The 24719-nt window shown below is 40.3% G+C and overlaps 1 protein-coding gene across 1 annotated transcript in view; it reads left to right on the top strand.

Moving 5' to 3' along the window:
• The window catches only part of WARS2 (tryptophanyl tRNA synthetase 2, mitochondrial), an 88195-nt gene extending 65381 nt beyond the window's left edge, over nucleotides 1-22814 (top strand). The window contains exons 3-6 of the mRNA XM_060027943.1: nucleotides 1427-1507; nucleotides 5170-5255; nucleotides 18967-19085; nucleotides 20686-22814. Of these exons, the coding sequence (XP_059883926.1) occupies nucleotides 1427-1507; nucleotides 5170-5255; nucleotides 18967-19085; nucleotides 20686-21134 (735 nt within the window). The 3' untranslated portion in view covers nucleotides 21135-22814. The remainder of the gene's footprint in view (nucleotides 1-1426; nucleotides 1508-5169; nucleotides 5256-18966; nucleotides 19086-20685) is intronic.
• The last annotated feature ends 1905 nt before the right edge of the window (nucleotides 22815-24719 follow it).

Genomic DNA, 24719 nt, shown 5'->3' with positions numbered 1-24719 from the left:
ATGGTTATATTCTGTGTTTTTATTCCTTTCCCCAATTCAGTAAAGAAGCAAAAAAAAAAATCTCTCCTACTTCTTCATGTCAAAAAACAGCTCTTGTTTTATTAGTTCTAATGGGAATGTGTTTTGCTTGGTGATTGGAAGCAACTATAATCCTCTTGCTTCCATCCAGGGTTACTGTTTCTGTCTGATAGCTGTTTGTTTACAGCAGCAGTTAGCAATTTGCATGGACAGTGCTGTCAAAGTCACTGCCCTCAATGAATCCCAAATGCCTCTTGGAAGAAAGATGACAGATTCAACCCAGCGACTTGCAAAACTTTAAAAGCGATTCCTTGTCAAACATGTGAAAAACAGCTCTTCCCTCTCCATGACTTGAGGAAAAAAAACGAGAAATTATCTTATGCCAGATGGCGATTCCTTGCTAGTAAAATAGGCCTGGGCTGATTCAGCTTCATTCCTTTATGTTCCATTTGCAAAACCCACAAAGAACACATTTGGGGCCACTTTTCAGAGCTGGCAACAGCCTCTGCTTTTTAAGGAAATCAGATGGGCACACACACAAAAAGCCACAATGGATGAAGGGCTCGGAATCCCCAGGGTCCAGAAACAGGATGCATAGGCCTTAAATTCTAGGTCACCAATTAGAACCTGGCCTGGACCCAAGAATCATCCCAATTGTTGCCAGATTTGGTGACTTGATTGAATTTGGTTAAAACAAAAACAAATTGGGAAAAGGTTATATTTTCTTGTTGACTAAACCTCTTCTTAAAAGAAAAAAAAAAAGGAAGAAATAGAAACTATCTAAAAACATGCTTTCAGATGATAAGTGATTCCTAAATTTCAAATTTCTGTGGGTCTAAAGGACTCAGTCTTTAAGTCCAGTACCTTTCTTTGCCATTTACATGTAAGATATTACGACTGCTTTCATATATTTAGAATTCGTTTAGAGAGGATTTGACCAGTGTGCATGCGTGCATGTGTGTGTGTGTGCATGTGTGTGTGTCTTCTTAATTACATTGGCTTGTTAAATTGACATATAGTTGACTTATTATATTAGTTTCAGGTGTACAACATAGTGATTCAACATTTTTATAGATTACACATCATACAAAGTTATTATAAAATATTGACTAGATGCCCTGTGCTGAAATAGATGCCTCAGGACATAATGAAACCCTCTCACTGTCAGCTGCTAGCTAGGGATGTTGTGAAGAGAATTTAAACACTAGAATAGTAATGGTATTGGGTAGTTTTGAAGATGTCTTCTTCATCTAAAATTCTATGCATCATGAATTAGCCCCCCTAATTTTTTTAATTACCTTCATTTGCGGTATTTTTAGCCAAGGTAATACCTGTTGTCTGTTTGGTTTTGCCTTATATGCAAGAAGATATTGACCACCTTTGTTAATGTTCTGTTTTATTTCTTCAGGTGTCTGAACACACACAATTAAGTTGGATCCTTACCTGCATGGTCAGACTACCCCGATTACAACATTTACACCAGTGGAAGGTAAATGCCAGTGATCTGATTAATAAACAGAAAGAAGTTCAGTTCCCAGTGCAGCTATTTTTCCTCTTTCTGTTTATTTTTGTGTTAGGCTCTGGGAATCCTGAGTTTGCTGGCCTCCCTGGTCTGTTACTCTAGCAGCTAGCTAGACCAGCATCTTTAACCTCACCGCCTCAGGGTATGAAACAGATAGTAAGAGCGTTCTCTAAGATTCTTTCCAACTGAAAAACTGGATGAAAATATCCAGCTTATTAATTATTTGATTTTATCTGTGCATGGTCGGTCCTGAGTGACCTTTACATAGACTTGGTAATGACTTTGAACATGCCACATTCTAATTAACAAACAATCACCATTTCTGGATTACTGGACTCTGAAGTTGCCTCCACCGGAATTAACTGGCATTAAGGCCAGAACGTTTTCATTGTGGGGAGAAGAGACAGCATATTTTATTTAATATTTAAACAAGTTGAGTCCAAGCAACAGTTCAAACCCACAGAAAAATTAAGCCTGTTCTTTTTCTAAGAAGTTCAGCAGAGAAATATAAATTGGGTAATTCAAAGTACTTTACTCCCATGTATTTTTGCAATTGGATAACCTGAAGGTAGGTGGCCCACCACTATGTCAACACTGATATCAGTATCAAGCATCTTTCCAGCATATTTTCAGGGCCATTAATTTCCTCAAAAGGCTTTGATTTCCTATTTAGAAGGCTTCACATATGCTGCAGAGAGAAACAGACAGAGCTTTAACATGGCAGTGTCTAAATAGGAGGTACTGGCAATGCTGCAGAATCGTTACCTGCCAGGAGTTAAAAACAAAATTTTGTAATGTTCTCTACCGTATTTTGGTTTGGGGCAAGACTTTCCCATTTTATCGTAATATGGTAATGCTAAGCTGAACACTGAACGCTGAAATCCTTTTATAAGAACTGATTTAATGGGAAATGCTCCCACTTTTTTTTTTTTTTTAATTGGCTGCATTAGGTCTTCGTAGCTGCGCACAGGCTTTCTCTAGTTGGGGCAAGCAGGGGCTACTCCTTGTGGTGGTGTGCAGGCTTCTCATTGCAGTGGCTTCTCTTGTGGAGCATGGGCTGTAGGCACCTAGGCTCAGTAATTGTGGCTCGCGGGCTCAGTAGTTGTGGCGCACGGGCTTAGCTGCTCCGCGGCATATGGGATCTTCCTGACCCAGGGATCGAACCTGTATTCCCTGCATTGGCAGGTGGATTCCTAACCACTGCACCACCAGAGAAGTCCCTCCCACTTTAAAATAGTGTCTAAGGACCTCCTGGTAACACGTTACTAGTGAATGATTCTGAAGAAGGCTTCTACTAGTCCATGATTTCTTATCTTTGGGGAAAACATGGCTTTCAAAGCCAGTCTTAACTGTAGAGCATGGTATACTGCCTTCTATGGTCATTCCTTCATTAACAAATACTGGTGATGCCTTCTGCTAGTCTCATATCACACTAAGGCCTGGAGGTATTACAGTTACCAAGATGGATGGATGCAGCCCCTTTCATGAGGCTTATAGTTTATTTGGGAACAGACAGGTAAACAAACAAAGTGTAAAAAGTTTTAGGAGAGAAAGGTTCCAGTTCTATGGGAAGAGCTAAGAACCCCTAGGTTGGTTTTGATTGGGGCAGTGAGGGACAAAACAGGGGGGAGGAAGGGTAGGGTCAGGGCTGGAGAGGTCAGGGTTATTTGGAGGATTGATGAGATAGCACAGATGTGAGGCATCTGGGGCCCATAATAGGCATCCAATAAGTAATAGGGCTCTCCACACCTCCCCACTTCCTTTGTAGTTTCAAGGTCCAGTATTCTAATATAAAAAGACTATAAATCTAATACAGTAGCAATTTTTTAAATTTTTTTTGAGGTACGCGGGCCTCTCACTGTTGTGGCCTCTCCCGTTGCGGAGCACAGGCTCCGGACGCGCAGGTTCAGCGGCCATGGCTCATGGGCCTAGCCGCTCCACGGCATGTGGGATCTTCCCGGACCGGGACACGAACCCGTGTCCCCTGCATTGGCAGGCGGACTCTCAACCACTGCACCACCAGGGAAGCCCGACAGTAGCAATTTTTAAAGACTGGGTTCTTTTCCCATTTGCTCATTTCCAAATTAAATTTTTTTAAGGGAATTCCTTTACTTTTATTTATTTATTTTTGGCTGTGTTGTGTCTTCGTTTCTGTGCAAGGGCTTTCTCTAGCTGCGGCAAGCGGTGGCCACTCTTCATCTCAGGCCTCTCACTATCGCGACCTCTCTTGTTGCGCAGCACAGGCTCCAGATGCGCAGGCTCAGTAGTTGTGGCTCATGGGCCTAGTTGCTCCGCAGCATGTGGGATCTTCCAAGACCAGGGCTCAAACCCGTGTCCTCTGCATTGGCAGGCAGACTCTCAACCACTGTGCCACCAGGGAAGCCCCCCAAATTAAATTTTTATTATAATTACCCTATGATCATTGCAAACTGGCCTTTATCATGAACGTAGTAATAAGGTGTACTGAAGGAATTGTATGATCAAACTTTCAAATTTCCTATGAATGGCCTATAGCATTAGTGGTGCTGTAAGCCGGAAACTACTTGAAGTAACTAGAAAAATTTGTAACTAAATTATGGAACATTAAGATGATTAAAGAGAGAAGCTGTTGTTTTCAGACCCAGTCTCAAAGGGTGTGTCTGCATTTTGGTTGGGGAACCCCGAGTTGTGAGCACGTGAGTTTGGTCCTCAGAATCATGCAGATTTATAAATTGAGTTGTTCATTTCATTCAGGAATCTTTGGATTTCAGGGAAGTGATTCATATTAACTCAACAAATAAAACTTATCTACACACCAAAATATACCAAAATATCCATTTATCATTTTACAAGATATGATATACCTAGGCCTTAGAAGCAATTACCAGTGAACTGCACACAATAGTCCCTGCTAATAAGTAGCTCTGCTCAAAAAGCCAGATTCCCTGCAGCAAGGGAGTTAGTATCACTAGGGCTCACATTCAGCACCCAGTGCTCGCCAGTTGTTAAATATTTCTAGTATCACCTCCAGTGTTTCCATCAGCTTCCCTGTTAAGGAAATATTTTGATTTATACCACCTGTACTGTTTATTGGATCACTTTACTCTCAGGACAGATAATTAGGATTGGTTAGATGAAATTTTCTCTTAGTTTCATTGTTTTTAATGCCATGATTTTCTGGTTTTTTGTTTTGTTTTAATGTGATTTTAAGGGAACATTACAGTTTTGTCAATAGCAGAGTGTGAGACTTTCTGGGAAGTTTCCACAAACAATTTGATGTTAACTAATGTTAATTTATAAAAATTTAATTTCATGGTTTTTTCTGACCTTCCCTGTGAAATCTAGAATTTATCTGATTTGGAACCTAGAAAATCTTATGTCCTTACTTTAATAAAATGAAAAAGATATAGTGGCAGTGCAGGATCGTTTCAAGGGGCAGTGGGGAAGCAGATTCACCTTATTCCTGCCCAAGGCTGGAGCATGGAGACAAGCCAGCCAGAAGATGGCCAGAGTTACTAACAGGAACTGAGATAGAATGTTGTTACAGGTGGCTTCAAATCACCCCTTGCTTGCTTTAAAGATTTCCTAATTTAGCATTATAATTAGGTTCATGTCGGATTTGTTTCCCTCCTCTCTTTCCACCCCCGCAGGCAAAGACTGCCAAGGAGAAGCAGAATGGAACCATGGGCCTGCTCACCTACCCAGTACTCCAGGCAGCTGACGTTCTGCTGTACAAGTAAGGAGCAGAGTTCACCCCTCGTCCTAGATGTAGTCATGCTGACAAGAGAATGTCTCACCTATCTCAAAAAGATTCGGTTCACGGGGAAAGATGGGTACAGAAAGGATCAGACACATGAATCTATTTGTGTCTATTCCCTGGTAATAATACTAAATTATAGAAGTATGTTTTAATGTGAAACTAATAATATTAAGAAGTAGACCTTAGGGCTTCCCTGGTGGCGCAGTGGTTGAGAGTCCACCTGCCGCTGCAGGGGACATGGGTTCGTGCCCCGGTCCGGGAAGATCCCACATGCCACGGAGCGGCTGGGCCCGTGAGCCATGGCCGCTGAGCCTGCGCATCCGGAGCCTGTGCTCCGCAACGGGAGAGGCCACAACAGTGAGAGGCCCGCGTACCGCAAAAAAAAAAAGAGAAGTAGCCCTTAAATAGCACTTGCCATGTGTTGGAAAGAATTATAAGTGCTTTACATACATTAACCCATTTAATCCTCACAACAACCTTGTAAAACTATACCATCATCATCCTTAGTTTACAGATATGCAAACTTAGGCTCAGAGTGGTTAGTAACTTGCTTGAGGTCATGTGCTAGCGAGGCTTGGACCCAGGATTTGAGTCTAGAAAGTTTGGGTACAAAATCTGTGCTCTTAACCACTATAGAATATATCCTTCCCTAGTAATAATTACACTTCAAGAGTTTTAAATGTTGATTTCTTGTATAATCGAGACTCTCAAGCAATGCTGTCCCATAGAACTTGCTGCAGTTATGGAAATGTTCTCTACCTGCGTGAAGACCATAGCCGGTAGTCACATGTGGCTATTGAGCGCTTGAAATGTTGACAGAGGAACTGAATTTTAACTTGTATTTAACTTTCATTAATTTCAATTTAAATAGTTGCCTGTTGTAGTGGCTACTATATTGGACCTGCAGGTTGAGATCAAGTTTTTCAACATGGTATAGGGTGCCCTCACTTTTCTTGGACCCATAATCTATAAGTCAGCTACTGCTGCTACTTACAGGTCTCAAAACTATACAACTAGAGGATACGTGCGCTCTCTGGAGGGCTGGCCAGGGCTTCTGACCCCATTCCTCTCCCGATTCTTCCCTCCGATCCCCACATCACCTCCCTCGGCCCCCATTTGGCCTTCTAGAGATAAAGCCTCCCAGTCAGCATACAGTCATGGCCAAACCTTGCTACTGTGAAAGCTTCTGAGGAAAAAGAGAAACTATATGGGTCTTTTTTACCCCTTTCCCCTAAAACCTTGACCCCATAAAAGTGATTCTTCTGGGCTTTCCTGGTGACGCAGTGGTTAAGAATCCGCCTGCCAATGCAAGGGACATGGGTTCGAGCCCTGGTCCGGGAAGGTCCCACATGCCGCGAAGCAACTAAGCCCGTATGCCACAACTACTGAGCCTGTGCTCTAGAGCCCGTGAGTCACAACTACTGAAGCCCACGTGCCTAGAGCCTGTGCTCTGCAACAAGAGAAGCCACCACAATGAGAAGCCCATGCACTACAACGAAGAGTAGACCCCGCTCACCGCAGCTAGAGAAGGCCCGCACGCAGCAATGAAGACCCAACACAGCCAAAAATAAATAAAAATAAAATAAATTTATAAAAACAAAATAGTGATTCTTCTGTGGTAAAACTAGAATTCTTTGCATGTAAATGTGATAATAGCATGGAGATGACAGTATATGTACCTTGTGACATGACCTCAGAGCCCTCGTGCAATTATGATGGAAACAGCTAGAAGAATAGCTGCTTAACTTTACATATGAGGAATGTCCATTAGTACATGCAATCTATCTTTAATTCTGATTCAAACTTATGTGTTAGGATTATGTGTCTGTTTGATATATTAACTTGAATGCTGGACCCCTGATAGCATTTATTATTTATAATAAGTAACTTTTGACTTATCCTGGGAAATCTAGAACACTTTTCTCCAGGAGCAGCAAATGAAAGTCTAATGAGGGTCTAATAATATATTTCCCAGTGAAGTAGCATATTTACTTAGAAAGGTTCTGTAAAGAACTTTGATTTTGTCACCTGTAAAGATGAGAAAAATCATTATTAAAGGATTAAAATGAAATCTGTCACTTGGCTATGATTGATGATGATGTCTTTGACTATTACAAGCTTATGTCTAGTTTCGTTTTCAAGGGCTACTTCTCCATAGAACCAAAGGCTGATTTTTCAGCACCAGGATTTGGAAGCACACAGAACAGCAGATTTCTTCAACAGTTCAAGAGCTATAATGGGGGAGTCCTGTGAGTTCAGGGCTGTGAAAAAGAGTAAACTTGAACAAGAATGACTGCCCTCTGTGATACCATGGAGCACAGAGTGGGAAGGAACTTTAAAGGGCCTCTTCTTCGACTCCCTTGCTTTACAAATGCGGCCCAGGCAGGTTAAGCAATCTGCCCAAGCCATGCAGCCAGACAGTGGACAGAGGAGCCTCAGAGCGTGACTATGGTCTCCCGAGGCCAGTGCTCACCTTCCTTAAGGAGCCAGTCGTTGTGTTAGGAAACAAGGTCATCACATGAACAACCAGAGCAATATAGATAACATATAACAAAGTGATGATGAATTTATTTTTATCAGGAGCCCGAAAATACAATTGTCAGAATGATAAAAATCCTGCAGTTTCTTTCATTCATAAAGTGCATTAATGGGACATAGCTCAGGGGGTTATTAAACAGATTATGTATGCATTGATATCACCTAGTATATACTCAATACAAACATTTTAAGAGTGCAAGCAACATTTTAAAAGGCTGATATTGGCAGAAATATCTCCTTAACATCCCCAAATCGGTCATATCATCTACCTTTCTTTCAACCCAAGCCTGAAGTTGAGAATGTCCTCTTTTCTTACACAAAACAGTAATTATTTCAGAGGGGGCAGGTAAACACCAAGAGCTTTCCAATAGCTTCCTGTCTGTCTTACTCTGCCCAACATCAGCAGGTTCTCACAGTCGGTTAAGGGTTCCAAGGATAAGTACTTCTCCAGCCTCAGTAACCCCAGCCTACTCCCAGTAGCAAAAAAATTCCCATACTATAAATATTCCTTCTTTAACGCTTATTGATCTATTTGGTGGTTAGAATATGTACTAAGAATGCCATAAGATGCCTTTCTTTTTCCTATTTTCTGAAAAGAAAATTTTCATGGCGTATGTTTTTCTATCCCCATCAGGCTTCTGATATTTTATATATAACTTGTTAAACAGACAAAAGTATTTTTCTACAAAACTAGGTAATTATCAGTATTCAAGATGATTGTCTCCTACCTTAGCCTAGAAACTATCTCCCTGCAATGTCACGATTAGATCAAAGATGTGGAGCTGGTACCTGCATGCTCCTTTTCTAAAGGGAGATAGCCCTACGTTTCTTTCCTGTCTGGTCTTAGGCTGGACATACTGCTACCAGCCACCATGCTCCATCCCATAGACTCTGTTCCTTTGAGCTTTTTCCTCCTGCCATCTTCCTTCAGACTATTCCCCAGGGCGCCATTGCCACACCAGGGCATATGTGTCATTTGGACCACTGCAAAGTGTGCAGACAAGTACAATAAAATCAGCTCTGTCTACTACAACGTTTATTCTGCTAACATACAGTTCTCATCTGTATCACTGTGCTTCTTTCCAAGTTTAGAAATTTCCTAATTGCTTGATAATAAGTAGCAGAGGCAGGACTCAAACCCAGGTCTGATTTTTAGCCTGTACCATTGTTTTGCCTATAACAGAGCTCAAGCACTTGGGGTTACTTTTTGTTTGGTTTTGCTTCAGATAGTTCTGGATTTTGAAAAATATCATAACTAGAGTGTCTATGAATATATACATTATAAACATAGATAAATACAAAAAATAAAAATAGATACAAAAAACATTCATATTTTCTCTCACCAGAAAATGTGTATGTGGCCTCTTCATAAAATGTTGATGTGCAGGGCAGTTATAGATTTCATGTTTGCTTTTGTCAAAATCAGCATGAGAATTGAGTGGTACATGGTGGGGTGGAGAACAAACAAGAGGGAAGGGAATGGAAGAGGAGCCTTCCAGGTAAGTGTTTGAGAGATTAATGTAATTGTTTTGGCAGAACTTCGTAAGGAACCCAGGAATGGAGACCTGAGACCATCTTAAGCTTGAGAGCATAGTAAAATAGCAGGTATCTGAAGAGAGACAAATACTCAGAAAAAATGTTTATAATTTTTTATTTTATATCTACATTATTATTCTGAATATCTAAGTTCCAATAGCTAGATATATATATTAAGTAAATATTTCTCTCTCTCTCTCTCTCTCTCTCTCTCTATATATATATATATACACACACACATATATATATACACACATACATAGTTTTTATTAACATACAGCAAATACTTGTTAAGTAACTGTAAGGCCACTAATCTAGAAAAATGCACTGTGCATGGACTTGAGGGAAAGGGAAGAAGGAATTCACATGTGAGCATTATTTGCTAGGTGCCATACTGGCTGCTACACATACGTTATCTATTCAGATTCTCACAACAGCTCTGTAAGACAGTTAAGTGGTGTTATTCCCATTTTACAGATAAAAAATGGAGTTTGGGCTTCCCTGGTGGTGCAGTGGTTGAGAGTCCGCCTGCCGATGCAGGGGACACGGGTTCGTGCCCCGGTCCGGGAGGATCCCACGTGCTGCGGAGCGGCTAGGCCCGTGAGCCATGGCCGCTGAGTCTGCGCGTCCGGAGCCTGTGCTCCGCAACGGGAGAGACCACAACAGTGAGAGGCCCGTGTACCGCAAAAAAAAAAAAAAAAAAGAAGTTTTAGAGAGGTACCACTAAGTCTGCTCAACTAGAGATGAGAGTGATTACCTGGGCTACTCAGTTTCTCTTTCTCAAGAACTAGAACAGAGAAATACAGGAAGAGGATAAGAAGATAGTGAAAGCAAAAGCTGAAATGACAAAGGAAAATGTGGAAACAGAGGCCTCAAGGAACTATGAGTAAGCAGAACCAAAACCAACCCCAAGCCAAGAGTACAGAGAGTAAGATGTTTGGTCGGAAACGTCAGACTTGGTAATTCCAGAGAGAAGCTGAGTTGCTGTAATGTCTGAGGATCAGACCACTGCCATTGAGAACAGTTGAGATAATTCATTCCTAAAACTGCTTTGGAGACATCTAGTTTTTGCATTACATTCTTTCTTTGTGAAGTCAGTGTGTCCTGAATGTTTATGAGATTCTGAAAGCTGCTGGCCAAATGTCATTTCAGTACTCTGCTGAGGTTCACATACTTACCCACAACAGCCAAAGCAATCATTTCTTCTCTTTCTCTTTCACTTTTGAGCTTTCAGACAAGCGCCTACAGTAAACCAGAACCCTACTGGAAAGCAGTCTGAGAAATGTAGCTTACAGGCTGCTAGCCCCTGAAAATCAAGAAATAACGTAGAAGGAAACAATGATGCTGAGAGGTCAAGAGACAATCCAGTACACTCTCCTAAAAGCAGGGGGAAGCTATTTGTGCGCTTTTAAGGACAGAGTGAAATGATTTGATTTGTACTTTTAAAAGAACTAATTAAAATACACAGAATGAGTTATAGGGGCACAAGAGCAGCCAGGGTAGTCTATTAAGAGGCTCTTTCATTAGCCTATTTAGACCATGATGGTGACAGTGAAGATGAAGAGAAGAGACAAATTTAAGAGATTTTAGGATGTAAAGTGGATAAGATTTCGTAATGGATTGGATGTGTATGAGAAAGAGCTATCAGGGATGTCCCCAGGTTCCTGACTTATGCAGCTAGATTGATGGTGTTGCCATTCATTGAGATAGGGAATACTGTAAGAGGACTAGCCAGAAGAATTTATAGCTGCAGTTAGTGTTCTCTCTCCTCTTGGAAGCTAACTCCCTAGAAGTTAAAACCTTCTTTATATCTCTCATAGTACTGGCACCAGGCCTTGCATAGCATAGGTCTTCAATAAATAATTGCTAAATTAAAGAGTCATTACAATATAGCCAACAAGCAACCAGTGGTGGTGAATTCATCCTTTACAAAAGGAAAAACGGCACCAAACTCCTATCGCAGCCAGGCTGGTTAAAGGCAGTAGCGCCGAAAATGCATAAACACAGCCAAAGAAGTAGGAAAAAAAGTAAGAGAACAAATCTCTGTGAGCAGATATTTGTAGGCAATGATTATTCATCTGGACACTAATTCTGCCAGAGGGGTGGGGTGGATCCCAAGTAAACGTAGATGCCACAAGGAACTAAGCAAAAAAAAAATGGTTTAGTCACCAAGGAAGATGATCAGACGCATTATTGTGTGACAGAAGTTGTAACAATCAAAATTATGAAAGACTTTTGTTTTATGTTGTGTCTAAGAAAGTACAGTCAGGGTAAGTAAAAAAAAAAAAAGAAAATGGGGAAAAAGAGAAGACATATTAATATGGAGATCATTATGTAGGGTATAAATTTTAAAAGAACAGCACTAAATTATTTGAAGTGAGAGGAAGAGTGTGAGTAGAGAGGTTGAAATGTGAAGAGAATCAGCCCCATAAGTGAGCAGAATCAAAGACAGACTGAATTAATGTAGAGTGTAAACTCAATGGATGAGAAGTAAGGGCCAAGATAAATTACAGGAGGTGAAAGGACCAGCTGGAGCAGAGGGAGGAAAGACTAGAAACAAACAAACTAAAATCAGATGAAAAAGCCAAGTGGAGCAATAGGTCCAGGTGAAAAAAATTAAAATTTTTTTAATCCTTTTTTGAAAAAGAAAAACCTCACAGAATTGTAAGAAAAGAGGCTAGGATCCGACATAAGGCAAAGACACATGCAGAGTCATTATGAAAACTAAATGTGTTTTCTGTTTAGTTTGGTTGCTTGGTGAATCTGGAACCATTTTGACATGTGGAAATATTCATTTTGATGTGCTTAAAGTGTATTGATTATGGTAATTGTTTTTTCTGTGTTAGTTGCAGTCCATTGTGATTTCCTATGGGCTACTGTAATTGCTTTTTAACCTGCCCTGTTGGCTAATTTGGTTTGGGGGAGTCAAGGTAACCTCTGCGTGTCAGCCTCACTATAATTACAAGACAGGAGTGCAAAGTCCAGTCAAAGGACAGGAATTTAGGAAGGTGGGCGTGTGCACGTACATCTCAGAGAGGAGCACGTACAGGGTTGTGGACAGGAGGGAAACATAAAAAGGAACATTTTTGTTTTCGCCACTTGTCAAGCCAGTGACTTTCTTCTCCAGGCTGTGTGGAAGAGAGCACTGGACATGGCCTAACAATCATTTTGTAGAATTTCCTAAATTTATTTACTGACCTTAGAAGAAGAGAAACTACTTTCTGATCCTTTGTCATGGTCCCTGGATTTTCCCTTTGCCTTCATTATCCTATCTCTGTTTTCCTTAAATTAAAAGACTCCTTAGAATTCCTATAACATACCATTTATATTTGGGTATAACCTAATCAGATATATAAACTATCAGTTTGAAATATTTCTTCTTCCCAAATCAGGATTGCTGCCCAGGTCTGTGACTGTCTCTGGGATTTTATGTTGATATTTATGTTCGTGGTATGAGTCAGCTATCAAAAAGGAAAATGGTCCTGGTTTGAAAAAGGCCACAAGGTACCTCACATCAAGGTCCCTAATATACCTTTCTTGTATCATTTTGTCCTTCATGGTATCAGATATTAATGACTATATGTTATAGCCAGTGTTGATTGAGCTCTTACTATCAAGTATTGTGCTATGCTTGGTTAGCTCATCTAATCTTTGAAACAACAGTAAGAGGTACACACCATTCTGATCCTCATTTTGTAGAGGAAATGGAGGCTTAGGAACAGTAAGACACTTGGCTATGGTAACTCGCTAGTAGCTGTTGGAGCTATGATTTAGATTCAGTCTGATCATAAGCTGATTTTATTATAATTTTTCTCTTGGTATATAACTATATACATTATACTTACTTCCTCTTAAGATCATTCATTTATTGAAGAAATATTTGTTGAGTTTCTCGTACCTACCAGGCAAATCTAGTAGGCGTTGGAAATAGATTGAAAAGCAAGACAAGTTCTCAAAAAGCTTATTTGATAGCAGGAGAGAAAATAACATACAATTAAATAAACAAACAAATGAAGTAAAATACTTAGACTAGGGTTAATACTATAAAGAAAATAAATAAGATACTGTGAAAAAGAATAAGAGGGGGAAGCCAACTGTGGAGGTGGTAGTTAGGGATGTCTTCTCCAAAGAGGTGATATTTAAGCTTAGACCTGAAATCAAGGCAACAATAGGCAGGATTTAAGGGAGGAACATTCTGGTAGGATAGAAGAGCAATATGTTCAATAGATCCAGCTCCCTGCCCTAAACACTTGAATTGTAAACTTTCCAGGATACACCATTTTGTTTTCTGTCTTCTGTAGACCTATAGGGTCTAGTAGTAGGAGAGTCAATGGTCTCTCACAGGTTCATTTCAATGTTCTACTATAATTTAAGCATTCTCTATTCAACAGGAAAAAATTAAAAATCACTGCTACTATTTCTGTTCTTTTTAACATATTGGTGCATTTCCTCCAAACCAGTTTTTGAAGTTAACATTTCTTGTTTGCACACTGTCTACCAGGCACCAAACTGTGAGCTTTGCATGCATTATTTTACTCACTCATCAAGCAACCCCATGAGTAGGAACTTATTATTAGTCAGCTTTAAAAATGAAACAGATTTAGGTTGAATACCTCTCCCAGGAACACGCAACTGGTGAGTGGCAGAGCAGGAATCTGACCCCAGAACTGCCTGACAGCAGAGCGCCCCCTCTAACCACTATGGCCTCTCCTTTATCTGAATGTACATTATATGTATTTTCCAAAAAGCTTGCATCCTGGGTTTTGTTTATTTTTTTTGGCTTATATTTTCCCACATCATTAAATGTTTTCTGTTTTTATTGATTTTAATGTCTTCTTTGTTTTCTGCCTTTTGCTATATAGATTGTGGTTTTTTTGCTTTTATGTATTCCAATGGTTTGGAAGGTGTGCTTTCTGTTTTTAATTCTAGCAGTGACCATCTTTAAACAAAGACCACCCAAATGAGAAAACAGCCTTTCAGAACTTGTCACAGCAAGAGACTCAGCCACCATCACTTGTGTTCCGCAGGCAAGCAGGGGAGTACAGAGGCCTTATAGGAAAGAAAGTCTTCAGGGATGCTCTGTTTAGAGGTTGTTGCCACGGGGAAGCTGGAGGCTGACTAACTAGAAACGAGGCATCTTATGTGATTGGTTTGGGAAGCATATTTGACTTTCTCTGGTTGGTCCTGAGTTGGACAAAGCTAGGACAAAGAACTGGGACGTTGGCAGTCATTGACCAAGTCTTGACCATGCTGGGCCCATTGCTGCAGAGACTGTGGCTTGGCCTCCTGAGCTAGTTGCTCCAGAGGTTTTGGGTCAGTTTTTTTGGCCATATAATGTCTGGCCATTGTCCATTTCTATGCCAGTTTCTCTCTTTTCAAATATGTGTTTTTGAATCTTTTGCTGATCATTCCAAATAAAAATGTTATCATGATATCATGTGGTAAGATGGGTTATTAATCACACTTGTAGATCCTCAGTCAATACTCACACTTCGTTTTGATTTTGTAAACTAACCTGGGATTTTCAATAGATTGTTGTTATTTAAATGGCTTGATTTTAGACTACATCATTTTCTATTTCAAATTGTAACCAAAATTTAGACTTTATGTTTTTTAGTCTTTACAGCCAGTCCTTATACCTTGGCATCTCCATTTCTGAGTTCTTTAGTCTGTAGATTTGCTTCAAATTTTTTTCCAGTCCTTTACATGCCTGAGAATTTCTTTCTGTTCAGCTTGCCTCATCAGTAAAATGGGATTAAGTACAATAACAATACATTAAAAGTGCTTAACAAAGTGTACAGCATATAGGAAGTGTTCAGTAGCTATTAGCTACTTTATTATCATCATCATCATTATTATTATAGTTCACATATAAAACACAGCTTGGCTAGGTTTTTAATACTTTTTTCTCACAACCCTATAAACATTGTTCCATTGTATTATCAACCTGATTTCTCTTATTTTTGTCTTTATTTTCTGACTGTGGCCTATAGGATTTTTTTCTTTACCTTGTCATTTAAAATTTCTTCTGGTTGTGTTTTGGTGTGATTCTCCAGTGTTTTTTTCCTGAAACTTGTTGAGTTCCTTCGATACTCAGTTTTGTTTGCTTACTTGTTTATTCTTAGTTCAGTAAATCCTCCTTCTGTCTGAGGTTATTGCTTCGTTCAGATGATCTTGATGTCTTCCTGAGGAGGACCATAATCTTAGATCAGAGCATGGTCCTCCAACCTGTCATTTGCTCATCACACTTCTTTTTTTCCTCTTGCTCTGAGTTCCTGAAGAGCCTCAAGTTTCTTATCCATGTCACTGCTATGACCTGTCCTTAGGATTCTGCTCCTACTTCTCCCATTTCTTCTATTATGTGTTTGGTTTTATTTCATCATTTCACTTTCCCTTCATTTTATTGTTTTCTGTCACCACCTATGTTTTTCTCCTTTTGCGATTTCTTGCTCATGTCTCATAACAGCCATGCATTTTTTAATCCTATTGAGGTTACCCAGCAATTTTCTTTAAAAAACAAGACAGAACTAGGGGCTTCCCTGGTGGCGCAGTGGTTGAGAGTCCGCCTGCCGATGCAGGGGACACGGGTTTGTGCCCCGGTCCGGGAGGATCCCACATGCCGCGGAGCGGCTGGGCCCGTGAGCCATGGCCGCTGGGCCTGCGCATCCAGAGCCTATGCTCCGCAACGGGAGAGGCCACAGCAGTGAGAGGCCCGCGTACCACAAAAAAAAAAAAACAAGACAGAACTGTTTCTTGTAAAAGTGCTTTTCAAATGTTTGACCTTCCTCAGGGTCTGAAGGGTAAAGTTCCCCTTCCTTTGTTCCACGATATTTTTCATAGGCCCTGTTATTGGGGCCTTTTACTTGTCTGTTTGATCAATTGATTTTTATGTGTTGGGTTTTTAAAATCCATATTGGAACAAGAAAACTATATTCAAATAGCGTCTGCCCATAGACAAAATCTATGAAAGGCCCTTGTGTCCACCTTCTGTCTACCTGGACGCTAGTTGAATTCCCTGCTCAGAATTCAACAGGAGAGCAGAATAGTGCACTGTGCACTTAGCGCAATTGTTTGTGTTGCTCAACTAAGCAACACAACAATACTATCTAAGGTTAGTATTTCTGCCTTAGATTTTCTCCTACTCCTGTCTGCCTGGCTCTTTCATTCTCTGAGCAGATGTATCACATGAAAAAGAATAGTCACCAGGATACACTGCTACCAGGTCTTATCCTGCTTCATTCTCTCACCTTCAGCACTTTACTTTTTAATTCTTTCACAAAGAAGCCTTTTAGGGGGCTTCCCTGGTGGCGCAGTGGTTGAGAGTCCGCCTGCCGATGCAGGGAACACAGGTTCGTGCCCCGGTCCGGGAAGATCCCACATGCCGCGGAGCGGCTGGGCCCGTGAGCCATGGCCGCTGAGCCTGCGCATCCGGAGATTGTGCTCCGCAGGGGAGAGGCCACAACAGTGAAAGGCCCGCGTACCGCAAAAAAACAAACAAAAAAAAGAAAGTCAATGAAAAAGAAGCCTTTTAGTTTGATGCAGTCCCATTTGTTTATTTTTGCTTTTGTTGTCCTTGCCTGTGGAATCAGATCCAAAATAAATATCCCTAAGACCAATGTAAAGAAGATCACCACCTATGTTTTCTTCTAGGAATTTTATGGTTTCAAGTCATACATTCAAGTCTTTAATCCCATTTTGAGTTAATTTTTGTATATGGTGTAAGTTACTGGTCCAGTTTCATTCTTTTGCATGTAGCCTTCCATTTTTCCCAACACCATTTATTGAGGAGAGTTTTTTTTCTCAATTGTATATTCTTGCCTCCTTTGTCATAGATTAATTAACTGTACATGCATGTGTTTATTTCTGGGCTCTCTATTCTGTTCCATTGATCTGTGTGTCTGTTTTTCTGCCAGTATAATCTGCTTTGATGGTTGTAGCTTTGTAGTATAGCTTTAAATCAGGGATAAAGTAGCTAGTCTTTATGATAGTCAAAACTATCTTCACTTCCTCATGCTCTACACAACTATTTTCAATAAACCAGTAGCCTGTGGACAGTAATTCACAAGGAAAATAATATCTCTTCCAGTTTTTCAAGGACCACTAATTAACCATGAGGCTAGGAGGTTCTCTCTATAACAAAGTACCGTAGTTTTCTAGCAGTTTTTCTTTTCTGTGGTTGTTTTGAATAGTTGCTATTCTACTCATATGTACAATTGTCATTTAAATATTCAAGTTTACTTTAAGGCTGCTGCTTTCACAGGCAGAATATTAAACTTCCTTGATCAAGATACTGCAGCACTTTATTAACTAGACTATCAAATGTCAACTCCCAGCCAAACATTAAATACTTAAAGTCACCTGCCTCCTTCCCCACTAATATTTCAGTATAACATTTTCCCCATCAAGACTTCTCTATAATGGTTAATTCTTCCCTTGTTTGATGTACCTCGTCATGATCCAACACTGCAATCTTTATATATGGGACTAAACTAATTATAAATAAAGTCCTTATATGTTGATAATTTTCATTTTACATCTTCATTTTTTTTTTCTTTTTTTTTTTGCGGTACGCGGGCCTCTCACCGTTGGGGCCTCTCCCCTGCGGAGCACAATCTCTGGATGCGCAGGCTCAGCGGCCATGGCTCACGGGCCCAGCCGCTCTGTGGCATGTGGGATCTTCCCAGACCGGGGCACAAACCTGCGTCCCCTGCATCGGCAGGCAGACTCCCAACCACTGCGCCACCAGGGAAGCCCCATCTTCATTTTTTAATAAAATAAAATATTGCAGCTAAAATCAAGGTCTCCTTTGTTCCTTTCCCCAGACCCATTCTCTTTCCTTCTTTAGAGGCAGCTATGATCATGAATTTGTAGAGGAGCTTCCAGTATGTTTTTATACTTATGTATGCATCTATAAACAATATATAATATTGTCATATGTACTTTTAAGATAAATGTTCATGTACTCTACACGTCTTCTGCGACTTGCTTTTTTTCATTCAACATTGTTTTGGAGATCCATCAACATTGTACTAATAGATATTGTTCATTTAAGTTCCCTGCAGTATATTAATTGTTCTGTGATTACAATTTACTTGAAAACGAAAGAGCATATTCCAAAAAGATCTTGAGTTACTCGCTGTGTGACAGGGAAGGAAAACTCTTGCCCAAAGAGCTTTCTGCCATCTTTGATGTGAAGAGTGGGCTGGAGTGTCTTTCAAGTGTGAGTGCAAGCTCTGAAGTAAAAAGCATCTGGTCAAAGCTAGGATAATATGTGCTAACTGGGTGAGGGAAAGAGGAGTGGTTTAAAATACACTTATGCTTGGAACATATGCTATATAAGATACCATTCCTCCCTCCCAGCAAGATCCTGTCACCCTGCTGTTGAAGGCTGTATTCTTCTGCTGTGGAAGAAACAGAACTAGAGTAGACAAATGTCTCCTTGCCATTTGTCTGATACACAGATAAAGACTTGGGTCTCAACACTCCCTCCGTAGCTGGTGAACATTTGTTGAACATGAGCAGTGAAATAGGCATGGGAAATGCATCTGCTTGCAATATCATTTTAGTATAAGCAGGAGCCTTGCTGAGTTTCTCTGTCTGTCTTTTATTAAAGGTCCACACACGTTCCTGTTGGGGAGGATCAAGTCCAGCACATGGAGCTAGTTCAGGATCTAGCACAGGGGTTTAACAAGAAGTACGGGGAGTTCTTCCCAGTACCCAGGTCCATTCTGAGTAAGTAACAAACATACGATTTTTCAATCAGGATGCATTTTGAAGAGAGGATTGGATAACGGACTGAGAAGCTTGGAACTTTCTTGGGACTAAACTTGGCTTCGTCGTGCACAGATTTCAGGATTTATAATGAGAATCCCATCTTTTTCTGTAATGTAGGACTAGTAGACCTCATTGGATTATTGACTAAAATAACCAAAAGTTTGAAAAGTATGGGAGAGACTAGAAACTACAAATAATCATTTTCATTATAGAGTATCATATATATATATATATATATATATATATATATATATACACACACATATATATATATGTGTGTATATATATAAACATATCTCATTTGGTAGAGCAGGTATCTTTCCCTATTTCATAGATGAGTAAACTAAGGATTGGCAAGCCTGACTTTGTATCCAAGTCGCGTATCTAGCTGGTGGCAAAGCTGGGCCCTACATTGAGCTCTTCCGGTTCCAAAGCCAGCTGACCTTGCCTTCTCTATTCACAGTAGAACAAAAGTCATAAGAGTGAGAACTGCTGGATCATAATCTAGATAAAACAAGAGGGCATTGATCATCCTCGCACTTTGCCTTCTTAAATACACAACTGAGATAGAATGTACAATCTACCTACTGAATCCAAAACCTCATCTGCTTGCAAGGCTATGCTAGTCTGGAATCTTCTCAAGAGAAAAAGCTGTAAATCTCTATCAACATTTTGGTAGCAGTGTAAACTTGTGGCAGGGGCGGAGATCACTGAACCTAAGCTCTGCCCATCTTTATTAAGGTGGCTGCATTTTAAAGAATATAACATGTGCCTAGTGTCAATTTAGAAGCATAAGGTGGATATAAATTACTAAGTTATTCCAACAGTTCACACAAATAAATTCAGGGCACCCCATGCATTGAAATCAACCTTCTTTTAGCAACGAGGACTATTTTAATGCTTTGGCTAATTGTTATTTTACCTATTTCAACTTTATATGTTTCTGTAATAGCCATAAATTAGGCAATTATTAATAACACAGGTTTTATGAAGCACAGCTTAACATCTTGATTCTATCAGAGCAATAAACAAGTCACTTCTCTCACTCTTGCGTGTGTGTGTGTGTGTGTGTTGGTAATTACTTATATAATCATGGGTAAAGAAATGGAAGGATGCCGCAGGTTGTGAAAACTGGCATGGGGGTAGGAAGGGCAGTGGTTGTGGGCAGGGGGTGATTAGCCAATAAGGAAGAGCAGAGAAGAAGGAAATAGACAATACTTTTTTTAATAGGTATGCACAGCAAAAACAGTATGATTGATACAATTTCATTTGTGTAAGATTATATGTTTTTATGTTTATATATGCATTAACAGATGCATGAAAATATGATCAAAATATTAACATTTTATTACACATTTCAGACACCTTTACTTTCATGCTTATAGAAATTGCTAATTTATTACAATGAGTATAATCAGATAAAAATAATAAAGTTATTTGGTGTTCTTGGCACTTTTTAAGATCTAGACACTGACATTCCTATTGGTGTTTACTCTTTTGTTTTGTTTTTTTGTTTGATTTTTGTTTCTCGTACGTGTGTGTTGGTGTTTTTACCTAGCATCAATGAAGAAGGTAAAATCCCTGCGTGATCCGTCTGCCAAGATGTCAAAATCAGACCCTGATAAACTGGCCACTGTCAGAATAACAGACAGCCCGGAGGAGATAGTGCAGAAGTTCCGCAAGGCTGTGACGGACTTCACCTCGGAGGTCACCTATGAGCCAGCCAGCCGAGGGGGCGTGTCCAACCTGGTGGCCATCCATGCAGCAGTGACAGGGCTCCCTGTGGAGGAGGTGGTCTGCCGCAGCGCTGGCATCGACACCGCTCGCTACAAGCTGGTGGTGGCAGATGCTGTGATTGAGAAATTTGCTCCAATTAAGAGGGAAATTGAAAAACTGAAGACGAACAAGGACCACTTAGAGAAGGTTTTACAAGCTGGGTCAGCAAAAGCCAAAGAATTAGCATATCCCGTGTGCCAGGAGGTGAAGAAATTGGTGGGGTTTCTATAGGAAGTTTCAACGAGTCACAAAAAGTCTTTTCTATCTTGTGGTCCACGCACTCCTATTAAGGCAGCTTTCCTCACAAGGGAACGATTAGTTTGGGGACACACAATTTGGTATACCTGATCATTGGCTTCATCTGATGAATAATGATTTGTAGCCTTCAAATAGAGCAATGTTCTAAATCCCATCAGCAAAATTCTGTGGGAAAAAAAAAGAGCACACAAGAAGGCATAGCTATCTGAATCCTCAATTATGTGAGGCACACTCGGCCTCATTTATTCACACAAATGTGATTGAGGTAAGTAGCAATTTGGCAAGTGGGTGTTTCATTTGTGTCTCTCTCTGAAGTCCTTACTGTCACAGGTGCTCACTTCATCTATCCCACCCCTTTTAAAAAGTAATATGTAGACGTTTTAGGCTTATAATCCTTGGGATGCCATTTGAACCAATTTGTGTTCAGATCTCCTAAAAATAGGTTGATGATTATCATTCATTTGTCACTGAGATGGTACCTGCTTTATTGTGTTTAATCTATTTATTTCCCAAGAGACCACACTGACTATTCTAGCAAGTGTTATTTGGGTTTTTTGCTTGTTTTTTAAATTCAGAGGTACATGGTATGACCTTCTGAGAAGGTTGCATTATTTCAGCTTGATTTATTTATTGTACAAAAGCCCGAGTCCATACATTATGTTCTTAATAAGTACTTCCTTGCATTTGTCTCTCAGTGTAATATCACCAACCCACTGTGAAATCTAGAGGAGAGGAATTACCGTTTTACACCTGAGGAGCATGAAGCTTAGAGAGTACAATTAGCTTGTACAGTATCTCTCCGTGAGTAAGAAGCAAATCCAGGATCAAAACCATTACTCCTTATTCCTAAGAATAGTGCTTTTTTCGTCAGTACAGAAGTCAGAAGTCACAGAAGCCAGCATGTTTGAGACTACAAGCATTCTTGTTTTGAAAGTGGGCACTGGAAATATAAGACCTGAACTACTGACACTGTTTATATCAGCAAGTCAACCACTAGCTGCCAGCTTTCAACCTGGATTCAGCCAACCTTGGTCACATTTGTTACTCAGAATCCCCAAGGCCGGTCCCAGGTCCTGTTTTCTATGCTTGTTTCAGAGACACTTCAAAGTATATTCTGCCCGACTGCAAGAGTAGTTGGCCTGACAAGTCAGATTTTCCCAGTGAGCGGGAGCTTCTCATCTTACCTTTACCTCAGCCTAAGTAGTAGCAAGTCACTCTAAAAACTACCTTCTCCGCACATCCCTTTCCCACACCTGAAAGCGGAAATGATCATTGTGACTCAGCGCACCACGGCCTGATTGATTTTGTAACAGAAATTACTTGTAAGTTTTTTGCCAATTGTCACCATTTATATATGAGTGACGAGCATGTTGGGCAAAGAATTTTTCCTCGTTTCCTAAGAGAAGAAAGTAGAGTGGTCCTTTTATCAGAACAGATGGAAATACACCTAACACTGCATCCCAGAATCCAAATTAAAAGACCCTTTTTGGATCTTTTCTTGGAATGGGTTGTCTAGAGTGGGCTCTGAGGAGCCTCTTTGGCATTATTTTCTGCAAGCCTCTTTTTTTGTTGTTGTTTGGTTGGTTTTTTCCTTTCAAAGAAACCCTAGTATGAATACTGGAAAATGACTAAATTAAAGGTGGATCTATCAAACTGTCCGTGTGTTTTCTTTACCCCCTTGCCACACCTTTCATCCAAAGAACTAAAGGCACCATGGAAAGAATCTCAGAGGAGGAAAACTAGATGACGTGTGGTAACTTCTAAGGAGCAAATCCCTGTACAGAAGAGGTTGGGCTTGTGAGAATCCTGTTGTTGTATGAAAGTGACCTGAGGACTCATCAAGTCTAATACCCAAGTCCATAATGACTGAGAGAGGTGTCCCTTGATCTCAGGAAGCTGATAAAAGAGCCAAGGCTAGAACCTAGATTTGTTTTTACACCCTTCCACTTGCCATTTACAGGACTCAGCACAATCTTCTTATCGAGATGAAAAACTGGAGAGAAATCCAACTCGTGACTTACCCTCTAGGTGATTTTAATTGTTTTTTTCTGTATGTTTTGTGGAGAGTTGAAATGAAAAACACCTAGATGGTGGTAATAATGCTCAGGTAACTTGGTGCTCTGTAGCTCCACCTACTGACAAACCATACTTCAAACCCACCTTGACAGACTGTCACTCAAAATACAATGGAGGTATCTTGCCCGTTGTAGGTGCCTCACAAACATCTATCAAAATAATGTCAGAACAGGGGCTAGAGAGTCCTAATGAAGTATGGATTTTTTGGTAAGAAACCTTCTTGATGCAGACCATAAAAATGCTCATCATAAAACAATAACTAACACCTGAGTCCTCACTAGGTCTCAGGCACCATTACTCAATATCTTATAACAGTGTTTTTCAAAGTGTGGTCTCCAGACCAGCAACATGAGCATCACCTGGGAACTCATTAAGGATGCAGATTCTCTGGCTCTACCCCAGACCTACTGAAGCAAAACTTTGCAGATGAACCCAGCAATCCATTTTAACAGCCGTCCAGGTAATTCTAATGCATGCTAAATTTAAAGAACCACTGCTTTTATATATATTCTCTCATTTAGTCCTCATAACACAATAAAGTGAAACTATTATCAATCTCATGTTATTAAGGATGAAACCAAAGCTGCGGGGGTGGTGAGTAATTTGCCTAAGATAGTTCAGCTTCCAAGAGCTAGTCAGGTCATCTGATCCAGAGTCCCACTAGGCCACAGTGGCTCCTGCACAATGTCTCCTGCTGTATGTGGGGTAATATGCTCTGAAGCTGCACCGTCCAATATGGTATATGCCCATTTAAATTTGAATTAATTCAAACTAAATTAAAAACTCATTTCCTCAGCAGCACTTTCAAGTGCCCAGTGGCCTCAATAGCTATTGACTAGCATATTGGACAGTACAGATGAGAGTATTTCAATCATCACAAATGTCTCTTGGACACTGCTGCTTTAAGGCATTCAGCTTATTGATTTTGCTTATAATAGGTCAAGCACATAGAGTTGAGGAATCTCCCTGGAGAATTCTTTTTTTTTTTTTTTTGCGGTACGCGGGCCTCTCACTGTTGTGACCTCTCCCATTGCGGAGCACAGGCTCCGGTCGCGCAGGCTCAGCGGCCACGGCTCACGGGCCCAGCCGCTCCGCGGCTTGCGGGATCTTCCCGGACCGGGGCACGAACCCATGTCCCCTGCATCGGCAGGCGGACTCTCAACCACTGCGCCACCAGGGAAGCCCTCCCTGGAGAATTCTTCAACTGGAGAATTTATGAAGGTAGTAAAAGGATTAGTTGAGAATGACAGACCTTATGGTTTCCCAAATTTAGTATCTATAGTTTCTTAGATAATAAGAGCACATATTACATACTTGCTATATGCCAGGTACTTTGTGTGTTTATATGTGATATTTACTATTTATATCATAAGATAGAAACTATTAGTGCTATTTCTTCAAAAAAGTAAAGAAAGACTCAGTAACTTGCCTAAAGACACACGTTATTATTAGTCTGTAGTTTCTCCTAGTTAGGAACCCAGT

Source organism: Delphinus delphis, chromosome 1 (genome assembly GCF_949987515.2).
Source record: "Delphinus delphis chromosome 1, mDelDel1.2, whole genome shotgun sequence".
In the NCBI taxonomy this organism is placed as follows: Eukaryota; Metazoa; Chordata; class Mammalia; order Artiodactyla; family Delphinidae; genus Delphinus; species Delphinus delphis.
Note: the sequence above shows the minus strand (reverse complement) of the source record. Positions and strands in the feature narration are given on the sequence as shown.